The 16,853-nt window shown below is 45.2% G+C and overlaps 1 protein-coding gene and 1 non-coding gene across 5 annotated transcripts in view; one reads left to right on the top strand and one right to left on the bottom strand.

Annotated features, from left to right (window-relative positions):
* Positions 1 to 16,853, bottom strand: part of PLA2G4A (phospholipase A2 group IVA) — a 280,276-nt gene that overhangs the window by 213,374 nt on the left and 50,049 nt on the right. For all 4 annotated transcript variants that reach the window (XM_040985387.1, XM_040985388.1, XM_040985386.1 and 1 more), the window contains 4 exons: positions 11,736 to 11,877; positions 6,225 to 6,361; positions 1,703 to 1,925; positions 866 to 980 (listed from right to left, as the gene is read on the bottom strand). In XM_040985387.1, coding sequence (XP_040841321.1) covers positions 866 to 980; positions 1,703 to 1,925; positions 6,225 to 6,361; positions 11,736 to 11,877 — 617 coding nt within the window. The remainder of the gene's footprint in view (positions 1 to 865; positions 981 to 1,702; positions 1,926 to 6,224; positions 6,362 to 11,735; positions 11,878 to 16,853) is intronic.
* On the top strand, positions 3,297 to 3,406 carry LOC121160136. Its single transcript, XR_005884497.1, has one exon. It is a non-coding gene; the product is annotated as a U6 spliceosomal RNA (small nuclear RNA).

The raw sequence follows: 16,853 nt of genomic DNA, 5'->3' as shown, positions 1-16,853 counted from the left end.
CATTCACATCACTGAGTGTACACACCCTTCTTGGGCTGTACTGCGAACAAAATCAATAATACACGTGATATTTGCTTTACGAACCACAGGATGAAAAACACTTTTGTCACTGTTAATAGTGAACAGTTGTTAAAAGGGTGAATTCCAGGCGTATTACTTTCTGTAAACCACCTAAGATTCCTCTTTGAGAACAATCAGTCAGGGGAAAAAGTGACAGCAAAATTACAAAAGAATTTTGGATGCAGATCTGTTCATTATATGCCATTTGTGATAAGCCTTGCAAGCTTTTAGTGCCACTGAAGTCACTGATACTTTTCCTGAAAAAAAAAACACAATCCCAGCGTCCACATGAGCAATGCCATTGTGCTGGGCACCAGCAGACCCCCAGGAGCCACACAACGTGCCCCTGCCACACACCTGAGCACAGAGGCCAGCAGAAGAGAAACCCTTAGCCCTCCCCCACAGAGGCGTTCCCTCCATGGGCTACCAAGAGTAGACACCGGGAGGGCTAAAAATCGGAAGAGAACTTTAAATGACAAGCATACCCAACCAATGAAAACACACTCAGCAAGTAGAAGACGGTGCACTGGCTAAAACACTGTGTTGCTGCAAGTAACTGAGAAGCAGGTCAAACTGAGTCGGGGCCTATGGTTGTGGTTTTCGTCTCACCAGCCTAAGAGAAGACCAGGTACTGGCCCTCTGTGATACCTTGATGACCAGAGTATACGCTAGCTTATCATTTTATTTTCACGCATTCTTACGTTGCAGAAAAAAATGGCTAAGCAAGCCCCCGGATTCACTCCTGCTCTCCCTCTGTGAGATCACGCGAAGCTGCGGGAACTGTGCGGAGGGAGGGAGGACGCACCTGCGAACATGAGCTCGGAGACGTCGGGCTTGACGTGCAGGCAGGTGAAGAGCGGCAGCGGGCACTGCGCCGTGCTGACTTTTTCCTTCAGGCTGCTCAGGGTAGTGTTCATCCTCTGTGAACACAGCACGGAAACAGGTGGCTTAGGACTCAGACCACACACTGTCCAAAGTAGTACTTCCAGGGAAAACACTTCCCATTTTACAATGACAGCAAGTCATGCCTTCTAGAAATCTCCAGGACCGAAATACAAAGACAAATTTAAGCTCTATGCGAGGAATTATCTGCATTCCAAAACTAGCCTGATGTCACGTTTGGACTGGGGAGTGAGCTGGCAGCATGGAGCCTGGAAAGAATTCAGCCCCTGGACTCCCTGGCACAGGCTTCTCCCACCCTCCTCTGGGCCCTAGCTGAGAGGTCATGCCCTGCTCAGGCACCAAAGGTTTTTGCCCCACGCCATCCACTTCCTTTTCAGACAGGTTCAGTGTAGCGCCCACTCCTAACCTACTGCAAAATTATCGCTGTATTTAACTCCTCATGTAAAAAAGACTACAGAATATGAAGCTAAAGGTTAAAAATCTGAATTTTTCCAAAGAAAAGGAATGCAAAGCACTTTCCCACCCATCACAACAGATATGCAGTCAGGGGGAAGTGCTGAAGCGTCTACAATGTGCGGCAGGTACAGCGGCCGCTCCGATGTCTGCTGATAACACCCTGACAAAAGAACAAGTCAAGCGAACTGATGTTGAGCCAGTCAGCCGCCTTTGCTTTTCCTTGTAACATCAAGGCTCATGCCATGTCCTGTGGCACAAGGATGGCGACTGAGCCAGAACTTACATTGTGAATCAGTGTCTCTCCTATCAGCATCCCGAAGATGTCGGTGAAGGTGACAGGTTGGCCAGAGCTTTTCTTCTTCCATAAAGACTCGACATATCTCTTAACCTTCTGCGGCGTGAGGAGCAAGAGGGGGTTGTGGCTAACATTTTTCATTAGCTCTTCGTTAATCTCCTCTGGCCCTTTCTCTGGAAAATCAGGGTGGGAATACAAGGTGGACATGTACCTGCGGAGAAAGCAGAATGCCACTGGTAAGAGGAAGGGCAGTGGCACAGCAGCTCTCAGCCAGGCAGCAATACCAGGAGGCGCAAAGAGAACGCTGGTTGTTTGACCAGCATCATCATCTGACCAAAAATATAACCTATCTGAAGGAAGAATGCAGCCATCAGAGAGGAGCTGGCCCCAGAGCTGCAAGACAAAGCAAGGTCTGGAAGGAGACTCGGCTCCTAGGCCCCACGCAGGCAGGCAACACGCCCTGGGGCCCACGGCGCTCTGTGGTCTGCCAGGAACAGGCACCTCCCTCAGACTATGAGACTGACACCATGGCCGAGGCACACAGATCCACACACTTGTCTGGATGCGTTACCGGTCAAGCAGTTTGGCGACTTGACTTTCCATCATGATTATCTTCATGCAGAAAACACACTGTTCCAACTATTGTGAATGACTACTTATCCTGACAAATGTGGTTGTTTTAATCATCATTAGCAAACTAGGAAAAAAAAAAAAAGGCCTGCAGATGTGCAGATCTCTGAATTTCTCAGCACGCTTAGCTGAAGGAACATTCAGCAGAGAAATAGCATCTGTAAGGCTCATACTGTCTTGTGGGTGCTGTTAACCACCAGCCATCTGGCAACTTGGGGTGCACTGAAAGTCACCCTGGGTTTTGGCACTTGATCTAGACTGTACACGTGTAGCTGCCTGCCATTATATGTCTCAGATTGAATCGTGACCTCCTTCAGGTCCTGAAATAAGGTGGTCCTTACGGGCGCATGGTAAGCACAGCTTGTTGAGTGACAGAACAGACTAAACCAAGGATATGACCACTCTGCCACATCATCAAAGCAAAGAGAAAATGGCCCATGCTTCCCTTGGGATTCAGATAAAAATGTCAGTCATAATGACTTCTTTGCAGGGACCATGGGGCTGCTGTCTGGCTCTGGCACTGCGCTGGTCAAATGCGCAGAGAGCTGCCTGGTGACCCCCAGGGGATCCGAGGTCTCTGACCTCACAGATGAGAAACGGAAGGGTGGGTGAGTGCAATATAGGCCTACACCCCAACCAAAGATAGCCACCAGAACTCAAGGCTTGCCAGCTCTCTCTGAAATGCTCTGCTTCTCAAAGCTACTTTTCAAAATTTCAGTTCTTAGAGATCAAACTATTTCCACTTCACAACTTAGAAGTTCTTCTTGGAGTCAGAGGGCTTTTTTAGGAGATGAATTGGGGAAATCAGCAAATTAATAAATGAATAATAATGGAGGTACAATGAAACACAAACTCAGCAAACTTTTTTAAAAAATCCTTAAGGAGAGTTTTTAAATCTCGTACTGAATTCATAAGTGTTCTGGCACGTGTGGTAAAGATAAACCAACTGGTTGCGCTCGCTTCGGCAGCATATATACTAAATTTGGAACAATACAGAGAGGATTAGCATGCCCCTGCACAAAGATAAACCAATCAGCTTACTTTGAACTCAAACCTAATTTGATCACCAAATATCTAATTTAAAAATATAGCTTAGAAGACATGAAAGCCACAGTAACTCATTCCTCTAGTTATTCCAAAGTGCACGACATGATTCACCCAGACCTGATTTTTTTAGACTTCATCATCCTTTTTAAACAAACACACACATTGTTTCAAAGCTAAATCATTAAAGAAAAGAAGATTTTCATTTTAATCCTTAATACCAAAATCACATGGTGGACCCCCTGACTTGGGTCCTCTCCTCAGCAGGGCGGCCAGTCGCCATGGCCCTTGAGGATGCTGCAGGGGTGCAGCTTCACTGTGGGCAAGCTCGGCAGGAGGCCTGAGCAGGACATGGGACCGACGTGAACACTTACACTGAGTGAATCACAAATACCATTCCATAATTCTTACAGAAACAACTGCCATTGAGCTAGCAGGAGGGACATGGAAACTCTGTTCTGTCTAAAATCCTATTTTGTGATCAGAGGAAGCTTTCTGGGAGGTCCAGGGCTTCTCCAGGTAGTTCCGCATTGCCTCATTTATGCAGAAGCATGGTCACGGATCATCGGAATATAACCAGTTACACAACACACGGTGTAATTTATTTTTCCAAGCCTTTCCGAATTCCTTCCTTTGAAGTTTTACTTTCTCACCTATGCTCGTCGACAGGTGATTGTGAACATGACTCACCCCGTGCACATTTCCTTCTGTCTCAGGAACCGTCTCTTCCTTCCGCGGTCGCTGCCCCCACCTGTGCTTCCTAGGGCTCCACTCCTGTCTCCAACGTCTCCACCTGAACCTTCCCCTCCCTGGGATCCTCCTGCCATCTGCCTTCCATCTCTGCCTCTCACCATCTCCCTTCCCTCCTGCATCTACAAACGGTCCCAAGGCTCTTAAATTCTACAAACCAAACAGAAATACTTCCTGTTCGTTTAAACAAGCCAGGTTTGTTCCACTCCTTTCCAAGCACAGCATCTAAAATCATGTACAGCCCTTTCCCACACTTTGCTCTTGAACTTTGTACTCCCTTTTTGCTCTTTGCAAATGCACCGTCAAAACTACTCTTCATTTACTTTATGGCTCTTATTTAAATTGTCAACGCTCTGCAATCCTAGCCCCAAGCTAAGCCTCATGTGGATTTTCAACTCCAGTCAAGCGCTCACTATGTCTCAAAGCCCTCTGTCTCCTCGCTCTTCCTCCAAGGAAGACGAGGGGCATGAGGGCTTCAAAAGGCATCACCGCAGTTGGAAGGTAACTGGTTTGTGAGAGAATGTTCTAGTATGAGGATTAAAGCTGTCACATCGCCTTTAAGGCAGCAGAACAACAACAAAGTGATGTTCATCTTTAAGAAAAATAAGACTGCAAGATGCCAGTTACAGGCACACCAATGTGTGTACGCATTTATATCATCGTAATTCCACGTCACAGGATCTCTTTCCAAAACCCTGAAAGGAGAGGCCAAGAAGTTGCTACTTCAGCTTTATACCACTAAGGCACTCCCGCAGCTTCCCGGGGCTCACAGCTGCATGCTCAGAAGCCCACAGCTGCAGCCAGGCTTGGCTTTCCTGGGGGATGAGTTCCAGCCCGTGAGCTTCTTGCACTGTTAGTCACTGCTGGACAGCAGGCACCCGGGAATGGGCTACAGAGAGTGAGAACCACCCAAACGATAAAAACAAAACGATGAAAGAAACGATCGAACGGGCGCATTCATGCAAAGATGCAAGCCTTTCCATCACATTACTCACTAAACAGGCAGATGCCTGCTCTCTTCTGCAACACCCTGCTTTCCGAGGAGTTCAGCCACACGGAGGGCACTGACTAGAAGAAGCCAAAAACGGCTCTGGGGCGCGGTTTCTTAACCATAGATTCTGACTCAAGACAGTCAACCGTCTGCATAGCATCTGCGTGTGGAGCTCCACACAGAATGCGGAGTTCTCCTGAAGATTGTGTTTTTGTAGGAGTCATGGATTGGGGATGTAACTGACCCCATGGATGTGCCAACTAAGCTAGAAACTAGAATAGATCACTTGGTTGCTAAGTCTAATTTCCTATCCAAGAAATGAAGCCACCCACATGCTTGTCATGGAAGGGAATGACACAACTTTAAGTTGCTAAACCTGTGTGCTCCCATGGATGACAGGTGAGCTCTGCGTGAGTGAGGGCCCAGAAAGGATTGGATGGTCTGTGATAATAAGGCAGTATTTATATTTGAGACACTTGAGTAAGAACTTTCACTTGCTTTCCAGAATGCTTACGTGGAACAAGCAAACAAAGGGTCTACACTCCCTTCTTCGAAACTGTGTCCTATTTGTAGAAAGGATATGCATCCAAATGGCTGCTTTCATGTTTAGTTAGATACCAATCAGTAAAATTTATTGCATTTTTGAACTCAAAGTGGTTTATCATCCTCTTGCATTTCATTCTATTTGCCCTAAAGAATAAAATGAATAGCCAGTGAATCACATAGATGCAGACATGTTCACCAAAGGACTGCACATCAGCAAATTATATGGAGCTTAAATTAATTATGGGTGGAGTGTGTTATTCCACTTATGTGATATGTATCAAGAATTATCTTCAATTTTTAAAAAGGTTACATTTTAATGACATTTTAAGTTACAAACAAGCCTAGAAAGGAGTAAACAAATGGCAAAAGTCATTATTATTGTATACAATTTAAAAACATTTTAAAGCACATTTGGCATTAAACTAGAACATTTCAGGAATTTGAGGTTAAAGCAAATTTTCTACATTCTTTTTCCCTTCTCATGTTTGAGTTAGCTAAATCCTAAACATCTAGCATGACAGGAATGACATTGAGAAAATGCACACTGACCATGTGGAGCCAGAAAGCCCAGCAATGTAGGTAGCACAATCCAAGATTCCTGATTCATACAGCGCCTTCATGACACCGGAGAATCCCACCATGGCTCGGAATCCGCCGCCAGAACCCAGGATGGCCACCACCGGCACCTGCAGTGATGCAACACAGGCACTGTAGGCACAGTGAGACACAACAGCACGCTACCATCTACTCTGCTTCTGTGGTATACATCCCACATTGTTATACGGAGGTATAAATGCACTCATGCCTTGATAAAGTCAAATTTTATTATATTTATAATATATATATATTTAGAATGTATTTATTTTTATTTGAAGGGCAGATTTACCGACAGGAGAGACAGAGAGAGATCTTCCATCCACTGATTCACTCCCCAAATGGCTACATTCGACCAGTCGGAGCCAGGAGATTTTACCAGGTCTCCCAGTGGCTATAGGGGCCCAAGGACCCGAGCCATCCTTCACTGCTTTCCCAGGAAAAAGCAGGGAGGCCGGCTGGAACTACAGCAGCTAGGACTAGAATTGGCACCCATGTGGGATGCTTGTACCAAAGTGGTGGATTAGCCTCCTGTGCCATTGCACCAGCCCCAATGATGTCTCTGTTTTTAAGTGGATAACCAAGTTTGTTGGGAAGCGCATGTTGCCATAATGGCCAACTTATTTGAAGAATGACAACAGCAGCTATGTTGAACCTTTTGCAGCTTTTCGTTTCCTTTCAGCTACATTGTTTTATCTGATTCTCTGAGAGATCCTATAGGGTGAGAATGCGCCCATCTTGCAGATGAAACTCCTAAGGACTGTGTGAGGACTGACAGCTGTGTTCAGGTCACAGTGACAGGGGAGCCGAGATCATGTGCCGGGAATAGAAGAGAGGAAGGCGGGCCAGACTGACCAGGTTTCTAGATTTGTATCAAAGCAGATGTTACAGCTCATTTTAAGAAGTGGATTATGTGTTTTAAGGGAGGATTTGGGGTAAGACACCAAGGCTCCAAGAAAACATTTTCCAATGTTGCAAAGTAAGATGTTGTCTGGATATATTCTTTTGGCTACTAGCAGAAAGTAGTAGATTCTACATATTTTTTCATAAATAATTATAGGTAATATAAAAATTATAAGCTCTTATAGACAATAAAAGAATGAGAAATAAGATATTGCAAATGTACTGTGTACCGGGTATCCTCACAGACAACTTGACTCAGTTTACTTGATTTTCCAAAATCTTGCAAGGAAGTCATTATGATTTTCCATTTCCAAAGGAGCTGAACACATGCATACCTTGTCTGCAGAGAGCAAGGACTGCATGGTGCAACCAGGATTTGCTATGACTATGCGAGTATTCCTGCTCTTTTCGCTGTGTCATTGCGCAGGGGACAGGAGGAATGAATTCTACCGATCCGTATTTCAGATTCATGTGTGACTTCAAGTAGTGTTGGTCCACTGTTACGCAACAGGTGTGAGTACAGTCTAAGTCATTCTAACACGGAAAAACAACTGGAGCTTTGTAAGGTGTGAGTGCTGCAGCTGGGAGTCCTGGCTCTAATTCCAACAGAACCAAATACAGGAGTGCTGAGGAGGTTTTAGATTATATTTAGACCTACTATTATGAGGATTTGTGGGAATGATGTCAGCAAATATTTCTCATACTTCTCTCGTATGAATACAGGAAATGAATTTTCACTTGCTGAAATTCCCCATGATTTGACTTCAGTTGTCTTGATACGTGGGTTTACAGAGTACTTTTGTCTGGATACAGGGGCTTTGGGATCTTAACAAATTCCTCCCTCACAAAAAGGAAATTCCAAAGTGCTCAAGGCTTTTACAGATTTCCATAGATTTCAAAATCTGACCATTCCATGAAGACATTTGTCTACTCAGGGTCTCAAAAACAACAACAGAGCCAACAGGACGAGAACACACGCAGAAAGAGATGTATCAACAGCAATCGGCCTACACAGCCGAACAGACTGGGAAGGCCAAGCCTTCAGCGCACGCCCGGCCCTGGAGCGCTAACAGTGCAGAGAAGCCCAAAGGGGCCCTGGTGGCCCAGGAGGCCGGCCGTGCTGTTTCATTCTGGCCTTCACCGGAGTAGACAGGACCCACCTGTGCTGCAGACGTAACCAGCAGCTCAAAGCAAGCAGGAACACCTGTTCACACAAACCCCTTCCTTCGCTGCCAGGAGAAGCATGGGTCTGCTGGCTCCTGCTTGCTCCCGTTTCCGCAGTAGCTCTATGCTCTTCAGGGCCAGGGCACTTGGCGCCCACTGCTGACCACAGTCTGGGCCTCACGGGCCACTGCTCTCCAGGCTGCTGAAATGCTAGCACTTCCGCAAACACGAGAAAATGAGCTCCACCTGCCTAGTCCGGAAGCCTCACCCCTGGAGGTCCACACCTGCTCAGCTCATCAGCGTGCACTCCCCTAACAGGAGCCCTACACTATGTGCGCTTCTGTGTCTACAGCCAACGTGGGAAAAGAACTGACAGTCTACAGTGCTGTGGGGTGAAGGCAGAAATGGAGGAAGAAGATTCTGGAAGAAGGAAACTGCGGAAACAAAGGAGCAATCATTCTTCCCAACTGAATCCGGCTTCCTCTTCGGAAGGTGTGTGGTTCTGCTTCGCTGCAGCACACTCTGGTCCACTCTCTCTGGTATTGCGCTAATTTACTCCGGGCATTGAGTGCAGTGCTAGGGAACATATTTGAAACGTCCACTTTGTTCCTCTACTTCCATCTAAAGATATCTGGTCACATTTGTTTAAACTGAAACACACTCTTCTCAGTCTTCTTCAGAACTGTTTTCTCCTTAGATTCTGAGGAGGCTTGGGTAGTTCTTTCTGTCCTTTCCACATTATTCTAATCTCCAATTTTGACTCCCAAACCAACCTTGCTCCCTGCTCCATTTTGGGGATCATGGACCAAAAGATATCTTGCAGTGAAAAGAATTAACAGTAGGGCTGACACAATGGATCAACTGGCTAATCCTCCACCTGCAAGTGTTGGCCAACACAATGGTATAATAAGATAATCTTCCACCTATGGTGCCGGGATCCCATAAGGGCACCAGTTCTCATCTTGGCTGCTCCACTTCCCATCCAGCTCCTTGCGTATGGACAGGGAAAGCAGCGGAGGATGAACCAAGTCCTTGGAACTCTGCACCCGTGTGGAAGACCTGGCAGAAGGTCCTGGCTCCTGGCTTTAGGTCAGCGCAGCTCTGGCAGCTGTGGCCACTTGGGGAGTGAATCAGCAGACAGAAGATCTATCTATCCTCTCTGTAAAATTGCCTTTCCAAAAAAAAAGAGAAAAATCTAAAAATTAAAAGAAAAACACCAACAACTCCTGAGCACAGGGCCTTCAAAGGGAGGCGCTCAGGCCATAAGCCTCCGTGCAGGAGTCACCCTCGGTCCATACGCTATCCCAGCGACAAACTCCTCTACCAGGCTGGGAGTCCACAGCCACGGAGCTGAGAGGGAATCAGACACAGAGGATGCGAAGAGGCGGCGGATCGCCAAGGGTCCAGAGCTTGAGAATACTTCAATCATTTTGATCTCAGCAAGGAATTACACATTACAAAAGGCTACCACCCAAAGGATCTAAATAAATAGATATTTTTTGAAATCTTACTACTACTCCATCTTAAACTCCTGAGTTTTCAGAAATCTTAATTACCTGACAAGCTCATTGTCCAGGCAGGAAGAGAAGGTTATTAAATGAGTGAGTCACTGCCTATTCAGGGGGTGCCAGACTAGGCCAGCGGGACCCCGGGGGATGCGTAAGGACTACGGACTCCCTGAATACCTGCTGTTCTGGTGAGGAACTACTGTGTCAACATTTTGCTGAATGTACTACAGCACTGGTGTTCGTCCTCTCCTCTTTGTAAAGGCCTCCTGTCCAGCTCAATTGGAAGACACGGAGATAAAAACAGATGTGTAGGACTCATTCATGTTGATTACCACTGAGGTCCTTCCCCAGATGCTGCCCACATACTGACACCTGAGCACAAAACAGGTGCAATTTCTGAAGGGAGCTGTGAGAAGAACTACCTTCCTGAGAACATCCGACTCCCCCTGCACCCCCGAAGGCAGCCAGCTGACCGGGCCAAGGGAAGATGTGTTCAGGCAGCAGGTGACGTGGGAGCCTGAGAGACCCAAGGTTAGCAGAAAAACAACAAAAAAGGTACTTTTCTTTGGGGAATTGGTGGTCAAAGTTGGTCAAAGTGGTCAACTTCGTCAAAGTTGATCGCTTCTCCCAAAGGAAAAAGGGAACTATGAACTCTAGATCTATTTCCAAATCTACGTGTTTCATATTTTCGACAGATTTCCCAGAGACGAAGCATAATTACCTCACTCCCCATCTGTTGCAGAAGAGCTAACACAGTCTCACTTGTGTGGACAGTAAGAAAAGTTTGGCTGACCCAGGAAGACTCCTTCCCCTTTCCAGAACAGATGCATGCTTAGACTCTTGGGTTCACATGCTCCTTTTGGGGAACCTACGAACAGAGGCCTCAGGGGGCCTGCAGCCACACTCTGTGTACATCTAAGTCCGTCTAGACTGGGAGCTTTGCTCCACATTCTCTCCTCAGCCTCGGACAGCTCCCTAGGAACCTGAGGCTTGGATTGCTGAGATCTGAGGCCAACTCAACCATACCAAACCTCTGCCTGCTTCTGCCCCATCATTCCTATGCTACGATGACCTCCTAAGTCCACCGTGCAAGAAGCCACTCTAGATTCTGGGACTACGAATAACACACACCACAGACTGCATTCTAACAGAGAAAGCAGATGCTAAGTCACACAAGTAATTTGTAAGCCCAGTTGTGGTAAATGCTGAGAAAAGTGCCACAAGAAAACCTGAGACCTGAGGCCCTGGAGGGGGGAGGCTGCAGCCGGTGAGTGTCAGAGTCCCAGAAGAGACCTGCGTGCTGCTTAAACATGGGCTGGGCTTTTAGCCTAGCAGGTGAGACATCAGTCATGATGCCCACATCCAATGCCACAGTGCCTGGGCTGAGTCTCTGCTCTGCCCGAGCCCACCTTCCTAAGAGGCATCATGGCCTGATTCAAGCAGCTGAGTTCCTCCACCGCACGAGAGGCCTGGACTGGGGACTGGCTCTCAGCTCCCATTTTCCACACACTTTTTGAGATCCCTTCCTTTCTTTATCCGCTTTCTCTGGAGAGCCCTAGCATGCGGGCGTGGTACCAGTGTGGTGGGGAAAGGGACTTACATGAGGTCACCCTATACTTCCTGCTCACTTTTGCTCTAAACCTAATACTGCTCTAAAAAAATAAGTAGAACTAAAAATAAGCATGACATCAGATAAACATCTCCAATCATGGGCAGCATTCAAATGGACTTCCTCAAATAGTTTCTTACCTAGAATCACTTTCCTAATCTAGAAGCTGAAGGAATAATAATGCTTAACCCAGCACTGGCACACAGGGATGAAACTCTGCAGGTAACATTCTGTCAGCTATCCCACTGCACGGTAACCACTTCTGAACAATGTGCAACTCACATCCCGTGTGGAACTCAGTCCTTCACTCTTCTTGGGACCCAGGAGTTTCTTCATGTTCTCCTTAACATTCTCCTTTCTCAGTTGTCTGAAAGCTTTCTCCTGATCACACAGAGCCATGCTGAACCGCAGGTCTGGGCTTGAGCTGCAACAAACGACAGACAGACGTGAGCCGGCGATGTCTGCAGCCTTGCCTCACATCCACCCTGCCCCCTTCAATCCCTTTCCCACCATGGACCTAAAAAGAGTACAAAATGCTGGCTGAGCAGTGTTTCCCAAGGCACATTTTCTCAAGACAAAACAAAAAAGGAATATGAGATGCCCGGTGAGTTGTCTATTGTGGTCTGAGGTCCTAGGGAGCTGTTCAGCAAAGCCTCAGGTTGACACCTGCTGGCTGCAAGAGTCCTCCTCCGTCCCTCCACCAGTCACCGCCATAGCACTCAGTGGCACACCAAGGCTGTGTTCTAAGGAAGACACTGGCGGAAATCCTGTCTTAAGCGGCCCATGCTAATGGATACATCTGCTTGGGTTTGGATAGGGCTTGGTCCCCAGAGTGGCAATGCTCAGACGAGTTGGGAACACTTAGAATCAGGGCCTTGTGGGAGCTTATTAGTTCAGGGGGGATTCAATCTGATCTCAGGGCAGGAGCTGTTTTCTAGAAGTGTGAATTATGATGAAAAGGGCAGGAGAGGTCTTGTGATCCCCAGCACTCCCCTTGCATCCCCCTTGCTCCCCAGTGCTCCCCTGCACTCTCCTGCATTCCCCCTTGCTCCCCAGCGCTCTCCTGTGCACCAGCTCCGGCTTCTCAGGTGACCTTCCGCCTGTGGCTGCTCCCATCTCTACTCCTTGCCATGGGGGAGGGGACAGAGCTGTACAGCTTTGGAGTTTCAGCCTCCACAACTGTGGGCCAACAGAAGCTCTTTTCTGTGTCCACACTCCAACCTCGGGTACTTTGTGGTAGTGACAGATATGAGACCAAGTCATCCCCACAGACTTGAGATAACGCCAGCAGGTTCCAGCAATGGCAGTGATTCCTCAAAAACAAAGCACTTTTTGTTCATGCAACAATGCAAGACATGGGGCAAACATTAACCTTTGTTCTAGAGTCCACCGTTGCACAGCACTGCCTTCAATAAGACAACTGAAGCTGTGCAGACTAGGACCCCAAGTAGTGCATCATTTACCTCCAACATGCCCCAAGTCCACATGAAAAACAGGGGACCCAATACTGAGCCCTATGCACCAGCTAATGAACCAAAAAATTAGAAAAAAATTGTTTCTGTATTATGCACAAATGTAACACCTTAATTATAAAGTCTCATTTTGGTTAGTTTAGCAAAATACTAATATCAGCATATTATTGATTTAAAAATATTTCCAATATTTATTTCCAGTGTTGGGAAAGGTAAAGCAATATTATTATTTTCATAATTGTAGGTGGATTTGCAAATCAGTTTTGAGCAGCCATTCAATAACAAGCATCAAAATTAATTAAAATATATAACCTCCTTGATGTAAAGACTCTACTTCTTTCTATCTAAGGGAAGTAGCTGTGAACTTGAAATGATCTGTTACCCAACAAGCAGCAAATGATCACTCCATTATGGCAAACAAAGCACCGAGTCACACATTCAATCAGTCCAATTGGTATGAAAGCCATTATCCCAAAGGTGCAGAAGAAAAGACACAGGGAAGCAGTAGAGACACAGGTATGGTATTGCAGTGACTGATACCCCAGCAGCATCCAGGGAGTGCAGGGAAGCAGTAGAGACACAGGTATGGTATTGCAGTGACTGATACCCCAGCAGCATCCAGGGAGTGCAGGGAAGCAGTAGAGACACAGGTATGGTATTGCAGTGACTGATACCCCAGCAGCATCCAGGGAGTGCAGGGAAGCAGTAGAGACACAGGTATGGTATTGCAGTGACTGATACCCAGCAGCATCCAGGGAGTGCCAATCCGAATGTACCATCAGCCAGAACTTCATCAGCAACCAACTGGGAAGAAACATCTACTGGGAGCTCAGGCAGTGAACCCAGACAAGGAACTCCCTGTCCTGCTGATCTGTTTGATTTGACCAGGAACAGAGACAGAGCAGCAGATCCCAGTAGTGCAGGACCAGGGTGGATTTCACAACCCAGTCTTCCCTCTAGAGCCGTATCAGGTGCCATTTTGTTTAAGGAGGCAAGGGCTATGGACAGTACTGCACATGCACTGAGCTGGGAGTGAGCTCATTTCTGGCTCAGTGAACTGCAACAACGTGACTTTCAACAGGTTCCACCTAAGATAGATCCAGCTAGCCCTCAAATCTGATGGCCAGCAGATCAGGAACTCTAGTAGTGGCACATCAGATGCCATTTTTTATAGTATGGCAAAGAATTTAAGACTGCAGGGACAATAGTGAGCTGTGCATGTGCTGAGTTCTCGCTGAGCTCAGCACAGTACACTGGTCCCACAGGGAAAATAATATCGACCATGGCATTGTATGGGTCAAAATAGGTCTGTGTGGTCCTCAGACCCAACGACCAACAGGTTCCACAGGCAAGATCACCACCACCAGTAACCTAGATATATATGGGATACCTGGTGTCTCCCTAATCCTGGGACCTGCTCCAACTGCAAGTGGAAGAAAGCTTGTACAGACAATGGTGCAGCCTCAGAACAGTATCACAGGAGGTGGGGCCAAGATCTGGGGTTATAGAGACTATGGTGGAAATCCAACGTAAGAATTCAGACCTAGAACTCGCTGGAGGGAGTGACACAACTGACTGTAGCAAAGAGCCATGAACCAACTGCAATAAGTAAAATCAAACTGTAGACCTGTGGGTGACAGACCTTAGAAACCTGCCACAAGGAGAAGAATCTGCTAGCCAGAGGTTCAGTGACCAGCAACAAAAGGAGAGACAAAGGCACAATGAATATTACTTAAGACTCCCCTGTAAAGGAACAAAGCCCTTTGCCAACCTCAGAGTTCACTGAGGAAGACATCAAGAAAATGTGGGATACAGAATTCAAAACACTTGTTATAACACTTCTTAACAATGAGAAGCACATAATACAGGAGTTCAAGAAACTTTAAGGAACATGTCACACTGAAAGTGAATCAAATGAAAGCTGATATCAGAAATGAAGAAGACAGTGGAGCAAATTAAAAGTACAGTGGAGAGTCTCCAAAATAGAATTAAAGAGGCAGAAGAAAGAATCTTAGAATTGGAAAATATTTCCTGTCGCCAGGGGGAAACAAACAAAAAGCTGGAAGCAGAGCTGGGTCAGACCAAAAAAAGTATTCATGAACTGCAAGACACTATTAAAAGGCCAAATATAAGAGTTATGGGAGTCCCAGAAGGTGCAGAAAGAGAAGCTGAGTTTGCAAATGTATTTAATGAAATAATAAGGGAAAATTTCCCTAATCTAGAGAGAGAATTGGGAAACGATACCCAGGAGGGGCACAGAACTCCCAACAGGGTTGACTGAAAGTGATCTTCACCTCAACACGTGATAATCGAGCTCTCTTCAATCGATCGTAAGGAACACATCCTTAAATGTACTCATGAAAATAATCAGTTGACGTATAAAGGAATGCCAATTAAACTCACAGGAGACCTCTCACAGGAAACTCTACAGGCAAGAAGAGAATAGAGTGACATATTCGATTCTAAAAGCAAAAAATTGTCAGCCCAGGATAACATACCGAGCAAAACTTTCGTTTGTCTTTGAAAATGAAATAAAATTCTTCCACAGTAAAGAAAAGTTAAAAGAATATGCCTCTTCCAAACCTGCCTTACAAATGATACTTGAAGATGTTCTCTTGACAGAGAAAAGGAATAGCACCCACCAAAACCAAAGGCAAATGGAAGAACATCCCAGTAAAATGACAACAGAAGACTAAATCAATGAACAACTCATTCCTAAAATGACAGGACCAAAGTACCACCCATTCATATTAACCCTGAATGTAAATGGTTTAAACTCATCAATCAAATGTTGCAGACAAGTAGACTAGATTAAAAAACAAAACCTATCTATTTGTTGGCTACAGGAGACAGATTTCACCAACAAAGATCAGCAAAAACTTTATATCTCATTGGTTTTGATTTTTTTTTTGTTAGTTTCACCTCTTCAAAACACTTTCTTCTGATTAAATTCTTCAATGACTCATAGATCATACGGTAGCATCATTTTCTCCAAGAAGGTTCTTGATTTTCTTTTTCATTGCTTCAGCGACACATTAGTCATTCAGTAGCATGTTATTTAACTTCATAGTGTTGTTAATTTCTCTTTTATTCTTTCTGTTGTTGATTTTGTTTTGTGGCTTCTCATTTAAGGGGATGTATAGTAACTGTGTAATGGAGACTATCATATCCAGATGTGAGGATACAATGCAGTTTCCATCTTTATTCCAAATCAAAGATGGACTCCCAATGAAACTGTTTACTATATTTTGACAATAGGATGCTGAACTCTCGGCCATTGTCCATGCCTGCAATGATGGCTATATGACTGTGTATGAAGACCTATATTAATGATATAGGGGAACTCAGTGAGCAGGGAGGGAATTGGAGAGGGGATAATGGGAATCCCACAATCTATGATACTGTATCAGAAAATGATAAAATAAAACAATAATAACCATAATAAATATTTTATAGATTTTATATTTTATTTATAATAAATTTTATAATAGTAATAAATAATAAAAAGAAATAAAATGTCAAAACATAACACCAAAAAAGAGTAAGCTAATACATTTGTTTTCGAGTCTAGTCTTGAGCTATCCTTCCTTCCACTGTTATTGTCTAAATAGTATAGAGGATCATCTTACAGGGTTATCATTTTGCTAAAAATACAACCAATGAAAACTATTTTTCTACTGTACATTTTATTCATAAGAATCATATGTTTTTTACATAAAGTATCTCAAATATTTATATTCTTGTCAAGGGATTTCACTGTTTGAATATGCTATATATTCACTGATGTTTCTGGAAGTATACACTTTTAAAAGAAATTCTCAAAAATCACAGTAGATTTGCTGCTCAAGCTCTCTTGATTTTATCATTGAGTTAAAAAGCGATTAGAAATCTTTCAACATCAACATCATTAACAAGTGGCAGATTTAAA

The sequence above is a fragment of the Ochotona curzoniae genome, unplaced genomic scaffold, assembly GCF_017591425.1.
Source record: "Ochotona curzoniae isolate NIBS_2020 unplaced genomic scaffold, NIBS_Ocur_1.0 contig_430, whole genome shotgun sequence".
NCBI lineage: Eukaryota > Metazoa > Chordata > Mammalia > Lagomorpha > Ochotonidae > Ochotona > Ochotona curzoniae.
The sequence above is the reverse complement of the archived record's forward strand: the minus strand, read 5'-3'. Positions and strand labels throughout refer to the sequence as shown.